The 7565-nt window shown below is 43.0% G+C and overlaps 1 protein-coding gene across 2 annotated transcripts; it reads left to right on the top strand.

Moving 5' to 3' along the window:
* The first annotated feature begins 1272 nt into the window (after window positions 1-1272).
* LOC132077694 (G-protein coupled receptor 55-like) lies at window positions 1273-4344 on the top strand. Of its 2 annotated transcripts, XM_059479531.1 has the most exons (3): window positions 1273-1403; window positions 2264-2541; window positions 3168-4344. In XM_059479531.1, the coding sequence occupies exon 3, from the start codon at window positions 3181-3183 to the stop codon at window positions 4096-4098; it is 918 nt and encodes a 305-aa protein (XP_059335514.1). In that variant the 5' UTR covers window positions 1273-1403; window positions 2264-2541; window positions 3168-3180; the 3' UTR covers window positions 4099-4344. The 2 variants fall into 2 exon arrangements, with proteins under 2 accessions (XP_059335514.1, XP_059335515.1); XM_059479532.1 differs by lacking the exon at window positions 2264-2541 and having other exon boundaries at window positions 1398-1403.
* The last annotated feature ends 3221 nt before the right edge of the window (window positions 4345-7565 follow it).

The raw sequence follows: 7565 nt of genomic DNA, 5'->3' as shown, positions 1-7565 counted from the left end.
ACCAAAAACTCACTTAATTTTCAATGCTGATACAAACCATGAAAAGAAAACCTCACAATCCTAAATTTTTTTTAATTTTAAACAAGAAATACCAAAAAAATTTCCACGAAAATAACTAACTTATAACAATAGCACCTTTTAATCCTTCCATATCAACTCTTCCTATGATTATGGAACAGAATTCTCCAGGTGTTGGATTTTGGTGTTTGTGGTGCCAAATGAGCCCATCTGAGCTGAGGGTGCTGGCCCAGCCCCAGCCTTCCCTTCATGGTGCTGGTGCCTGCCTGGGCTGGGTTTTGTTCACACCCAGAATGCAGCCACACTCACAAGACCAGCACAGGATACACAGAAGTGCAACCTAGCTGAGAAATGAGGTAAGGTTCTATTCATTCGAACTTTTATGGGTTTTTTTCCTTTGGTGGTGTTGCTTTTTTTTTTCCTTAAATAGAGTCATTTCAACTAAAATACCCTGGGGAAACCCCAAGGGACTGTTTCTTCTCTCATCTCCTATCCCTTATCTCTTTCACAGATTTAATTTAGCCAATATAATCTTCAGTTTTGAAATGTAAGGGGTATGCAGAAGACCAAGCAAAACTTCATCTGTGGCCTTTATTTTCCTTTTTGGAAAGAGCACTGCAAACATGCATACAACAGCCAAAAATGTTCACTTTTTTCCCCTTTCTACCTGAACAAAATCATCACCTGACACTCTCCATGGGTATATTCCCTGCTCCCTAGGAGTATAAACAGATGTAAGAGTAATCCTTGACTCTTTTGAAACACCAAGTTGAACATACGAGATCACCACTGAAAATCAGCAGCCTCTTTTTCCTTTCTGATATCGTGAAAAGTAAAGGAAACAATGATAGGATTTAGCTCAAAGCACATTTTGACAACTAACACTCTACCCATGGATGCTATGTACAATCAATAAAATCCTGTATAGGAGAAAAAAATTTTAAAAAATACCAACAAAAAAAAATACCAACCAAAAACCAACCAACTAACCGAGAAAAAAATACCACAAAAAAAAAAATCAAAAAAGCCACACAAAAAAAGGAAAAAAAAAACACAAACAAAGAAAAAAACAAAGAAAGGTCTGTAGAGCCAGATTTCTTTCCGCATTTTAAAGGGTGACTCACAGAGGTGTGAGTCCCACAGATTTACATCCTTAAATGAGCTGTGTGACTGCCTGTGCATGATGCAGACGCGGCTGGGGAGCCCCACGCTGCCATGGAAATCTGCGATGGAACAAAAAGCAGCAGCACTTGGTGCTTCCTGACATTCTGAGCAGCAGCTGCTCTGCATGCAGCTCACTCTGCTGCCTTAAAAGAAAACACAAGGCTGCAGGATTCTACAAGCTGAGAAGGAGAAAAACGAGCAGAGCACAAGGCAACCCAAAGGTAAGATGACAAGAGATATTTCACTATAGCAAAAACCTTGCCTTAAAAGCTTTCCTCTTGTCACAAGAGCCAAAAACTAATTATATTTGACATAACTTGCATTGCTTACAGCATAGCTAACTTTTTTAATGACTGAACAAAACTTCCCTTTGGATTTATTCTTTATATAATATTTTTTCCGTTTATTTTTTAATAAATCTGCACAACAGGTCCTAGTCTGAAACATCTTTTAATCATATTGAGAATTTTCTTAGTTAAACGTCTTGGTGAGAAGCTGAAATTCTGTTTCCCTAGACCCAGAACTTCTTAGTCACACTATCAAACAAATTAGAAACAAGACTGAAGAAAGAGGAAGGTAGTAATGAAATCTCCTACAGAGGCATTGAAGTAAAGAACTTTGTTAGTATTTATTACTTTTCAGAAATTCCTTAATTAACTTTTCCTTCCTTTGGCTCTCAGTAATGGGCTCCCTCCCAGCATCAAGCCCACAGTGCTTCATGCTGCTTTTCTTACTCCTGTCTAAGCCAGGAATTTACAGAATCTCACTTACCTGTGACATTACTGTGTCTCTAAGGAGCAAAGAACTAAATTTCCTTTTTTGCTGATCTGAATCTCACTCAAAGAGATCTTAATCTCTCAAACCACAGCAAGGGAGAGTTTACCTGTGAAATACTCACGGGGGTGACTTGATCTACAGGACAGAAACTTTGACTGCTCAGCTGACAAATCTAAAATGGAACAGCACCAAAATCAGCAACTCATGTAGGAAAGACACTGGTTTGAAGTAAAAACTAGAGAACAGCAGGAGAAATTAATTTCTGGCTGCTGACAGAAAGATCTCTGGCATACTTTATTTACAGGTTCCATTTGCTGTCATGGAACTGGCTGGAGGAAAAGATCTGGTATTCCTGGCCATTTGCATTTTTAAGTGATTACAGCACTGCAGAAACCAATGAGCACCTTCCTGGTCCTTATCAGGAGAGTCTGAGGGCAGGATCAAGGCAGAACCCTTCCTCTAAAGAAGGCAATTACTTTGTGACCCCAGCTCAGCTCAGAGAGTGCCTGCCTGACTGCTTCAGTCCCTTCCTGCAGAGGTGAATCCAGCTGCATGTTTCCTGTAACCCCTGTCTCTGCTCTGGTAAGTCTGGCTGATTTAGACAAAATCCCATCCTTCTACCAAAGATTAACCTCTGCCAGAAATACCCTGTTTGAAGATTCCTGCCTGCAGCTTTCAGACAGCTTTAGAAGGGCCAGAGATACTCACAGTCCCTCTTTGCCCAGGGGAGGTGGGAGAGGGTGCAGGCTGGCAGTGATTGTATGGGATCTTCACATTAATAAATGTGGGGGACCCTTCTGTTCTTGGCTCCCCGAGATCTCATATGATAGCTTGATGCAGGAAACAGGATCCACAGAATTGTTCCACCCTCGTGATCCAAGAAACCCTAAAATCAGGGTCTGCTACCTGGGTTCAAGGGGATGGTTCAGCCATACTCTGCCCAGCCAGAATACAGGACAGCACAGTCTGGGGTTACAGCTAACAGTGCGAGTGGGGTGGGCGCCAGAAAGCCCCATCCTCCCCTTGAGGTACAGCCTTGCCCCAAAATCACTGGCACTGAGCAGCTCCATGTCCCAGGAGCTGCAATTCAGCACACAGCAGGGGAACAAAGTGTTTCCAAGGCTGTGGAGATATAGAGACCTCATCAGCCTTTGTTCTATGTTTTCTATGTGATCTTCATCCTTCTTTGTGATTTTCTTCTCTTCCAGCACACCTGGAGATATGAATGACACCCATGGCAAAGGGAATATCAGTGCTTCTGTGGAACTGTTCCAGCTCATCATATACACCCCCACTTTTATCCTGGGATTGCTGTTCAACATAATGGCTCTGTCATTCCTGTTTTTTAAGGTTAAAAAGCTGTCAGAATCTACAGTCTACATGATAGCCCTTATATTCCTGGATACTTTGCTGTTGTTTACCCTTCCTTTCAAAATCATTTCCTACCACCTTCAGGACCACTGGAACTTGGGGTCTGTGTTTTGCTCCACCTTGGAGAGTCTGTACTTTGTGAACATGTACGGCAGCATCCTCATCTCCCTGTGCATCTGCGTGGATCGCTACATCGCTATCTGCTACCCCTTCGTGGCCCTCACCCTCAGGTCCATCAGGAAAGCTGCCATGGTCTGTGCTCTCATCTGCCTGGGCACCTCTGCAGGGACACTCTCTACTTTCCAACTGCATGGAAAGGGCCACAACATCTCTTCCTGCTTCCACAACTTCTCCAAGAGCACGTGGGAGAACGCAGGGCTGCTCAGCACCCTGGAGATCATCTTCTTCGGCAGCATGGCAGCCATGACTTTCTGCACTGCCCAAACCGTCCGGTGCCTGAGGAGGCACAGAAAGCCAGACAACCCCCAGACACACAGCACCAGAGCAGAGAGGATCGTGGTGACAAACCTGGCTGCCTTTCTGGTGTGTTTCACACCTTACCACGTGGCGTACTTGATGTACTTTTTGGTGAAGAACAACGTCATCCACATCAGTTTTCAACAAGTGCTACGAGACCTTGTTCAGGTCACCCTTTGCTGGGCAAACCTGAACTGCTGTCTTGATGGGGTGTGTTATTATTTTGTTTTAAAGGAGTCCTTGGAAAACCCATTGCAAAACAGTGAAAAAAGAGCCATGCAAAAGCCTTGATTTATGCACTGAATGTTCATTACTTGGGATGATGTGTGGAGAGGTTTTGTGAAAAGTACAGGGTTCTGAACTGCTTGCCTAAGCAGTTTGCTTTAAATATTCACAGCTGAAAATATTTCCTAAAAACCAGAACTAAGTCAATTTCCAAGAGGCTCTTCCTAACTTTTTTATTTCTTTCCATAATGTTTCCTGTTATTATTTATGTGTAAAAATATATTTAATTATTCACATGAACAGTGATGCATATCTCTTTGGATATGATTCTTCTTCACTTTGAAAAGAAAGAAATGTTCACTTATGTGTGGTAGCGTATTTCAGCTTCCCTGTCCACAATGTACCTGCAAAACTTTAGTCACTACAGACTTGGTCTGGTGAGAAACAAAGCATTGAAGTTCATGGTAAAAAGCTTCAGACTAAATTCTGTTGCCTCCCCTGTCCTGCTCACCTACGCTTGCCCTCACACACACATGCCTGTCAGGTTTAGACTTGCACATGCTATTTAAAAAAGAAATTAATGATTGTAACTCTAAATGCAAAGGCAGCTTTAGGTTCACATGGGTATAGCAAGATCTCCATATCATTCCTCCACTCCTGGACTTCAAGGTGCAGCCCATGTTTTAGTGACAGCTGTTGTGACAGCTCATCACACATCTAACTAAAGCTGCCACTGGCTCCAATCCCCACACAGCACACAGTAAGGGACTCCCCCAGTTCCAGGTTTCCTCATCAGCTCCTGTCCTACTTGCAGGCTTTTCACGTCTGTTACTTCCTCCTTGGTTACAAACATAGTTTCATGAACAGAGCCAAACCAAACAAGAGCATGAAATAAATTCCCCATGTCCAATGCAATGGCAAACACATGAACCTGAAAGAACCACCCCCACCTTATGGGGAAATAAGATAAGAGCAGCCCTGATCCCTAAAGCAGTAGCCAGAAGCACACAGAACCCTGGGGGAAAGCAACCTTTTGGACCTCAGAGCACTCCCATTCCCCAAGCAAACAAGGCAATAAAAAATAATCAAGCAGCAAGAGCCTAACATGCCAGTCAGTTCTTATCAGCACTCACAGGCACAGATAAGCCCAAAGACAAGGAGCATGCAGCCTGCAGAGGGGCACCCCACTGCTCTGGGCCAGCCCCACTGCTGCCTGCAGCCCTGTCCCAGGCATCAGCTGCCACCTTCCTGAGGGATGAGGCTGACTTAGCAATCAAAGCTAAGAGTTCTCATATTCATGCTGAGCTGGATCCTTGCAGCACCTCTCTGAGGCAAGGACACTAATCCCAGCCTTTGAACTGTCTCTTTTCCTCATACTTTTGACAAGACTAATGCACAAAGTGTGTATTGATTTCTCCCCTGAGTTGGAGATTTACATGTAGGGGCTCCAATCTGTCACAGGGAATGTTTTTTAAGTGAATCTATGTATGAGATTGTACCAAAGAAGCCCAGTTCCAGTTGAGAACACTGACCCAACACTGACCTAAGCATGTGCTGATGTTGACAGAGTCCTTTTGGTGCTCAGGTGATGAACTGTGCATCTGAGAAGACATGGACTGTGTATTTACCTTATGTCCTGGTTATAAAAAAATGCCTGAAAATAAAATTCACCAGGATATTCCAGCAAGAATTCCCTCCCCATAGCAATGGCCATTTCTATTGATTCCTTCAGTACCTTCAGAATATCTGACTCAATATCCCTGCCAGCAGACAAGGAATCTTCATCACATCCTTGCTCATAACTTACCTTTTAACTAACTACCCTTCAGTAGACACAAAGATTTTACCATTGTGACTTCAGGCTCCTTTTGGAAAAAGAGTTAAGAAATCATAGAAGAAAATAGTACTGAAGCAAAAGAGTTATTTTCCATCTCAAAACAGTGGGCCATGCCAAGAGGGCCTCCAGCTCAACTGACAATGCCTGAACAGAGGGAACAGAGATTGCATCGGTACCTGGGGAGGCAGAAAATGCCAAAGTGTATGAGAAAACTGATCTCAATTGCTCTTCTGTAGCCTGAGGCAGCTCCATTAGTTTCACTGACATGACTTTGGGCTTACACTTCAATAACTGGGAGTAACTAGAAGCTCACCTGTAGTTTTATGCTTCCTCTGTTGCTCAGCTTTTTTCTGAGCACGCCTGTTCTTTGGTTTTTTACCCTGCTATCCTTGATCCCACAGATCATAAAGTAACTTGCACTGTAATTTAATTTAGAGTGCTGGTAGACAGCAGGGAGATGAACATTAAATTTAGGAATTTTTGGCTTCTAGGCTACCTTCCTCAGCAATAACATACTGCTTAGAAAGGGCTGGGATGTTGACCAGATCAAGCATTGTTAACACTGAACAAAGGAAAGTTAAAAATGCTTGAGGCATTTCTTCTTCACCTGAGCATCTCCTCTGTGTTTCTCCAGTGAACCTAGCCACTGAATTTTCTAGAAACAAACAGGCTGAGTTGTGGAAAAGCAAGTAGCTGTCTGTGACAGGACCCACAGCACCTCTGCCTGCTATGAGAGCACCACTGATCAGGGCACAGCAATGACTCATTCTTCATTCCTGGGAGAAATTAGAATTTTGAAAAGGCAACACTTTCTACTAAAAAGTTCCCTGCTGGATCTTATTGTTTCTTGGCCTCTGAATATTGACTCTCCGGGTCAAATGTGGTGTTGTCTGATCTGTTCTTTGCTCAGATGGGTGACTGCAGCAACTTGCTCATTGGCAGGCATTTGTATCTAAATCATGACACGGGGTGTCACCAAGAGAATATTAAAAGATGCAGAGTGCTAAGAAATAAAAGAAGAAAAACATCTGAAAACCTGAAATTCATATTAAAAAAAAAAAAAGAAAGAATTTTGTTTGGAAACCATTTGCCCCCAAGAACCAAGGACTGATTCCTAACACATACAATTCTTACCTTGAAATCGTCAGTTTATTCTAAAAAAAGGCAGTGGGGGCTAGAGAGCTGCCATAGAGCATGTTTTCTACTAGCACTTGGCTTTGCATTTGGATAGTGGAAGGCAAAGGATTTGAATCAGCACTGAAAGCACAGCAGGTCATGGGAGCTGATGAAGCTGCTCTGCTGGGGAACTTCACCCTTTGGGCCAAGCAAGGCATTTCAATTGAGAGGCCTTTCAAAAACGCGCCCTGAGGCTGCCAGATTTCCTGCCAAGTGTTGCAGAAGTTCAAGACTGTATCCTGTTCACATAAGCAATTTTCTCACTCACTTCTTTGCAGGTTTCACTGAGAGATTGGGCATGTGCTTCAGCAGCAAGTGCTCTATTCCCTGCAGCTTCATTCACCTGGGAAAGCAGTGAGGCTCAGATTTAGATTAACTCTGCACATCTGTCCTTTGCTTTCCAAATTTCTTGTCTTCTAGAAAACTATTATCTTATGTGCCAGGCTCAGCAAGTATCTGTTTGGCTTGGGAAAGAATAAAAGGTTTAAAAGAAAAACATCACCAATGATATTTACAAATA

Source organism: Ammospiza nelsoni, chromosome 10, assembly GCF_027579445.1.
Source record: "Ammospiza nelsoni isolate bAmmNel1 chromosome 10, bAmmNel1.pri, whole genome shotgun sequence".
Taxonomy (NCBI): Eukaryota; Metazoa; Chordata; class Aves; order Passeriformes; family Passerellidae; genus Ammospiza; species Ammospiza nelsoni.
This window is presented reverse-complemented; position numbering and strand designations above follow the sequence as displayed.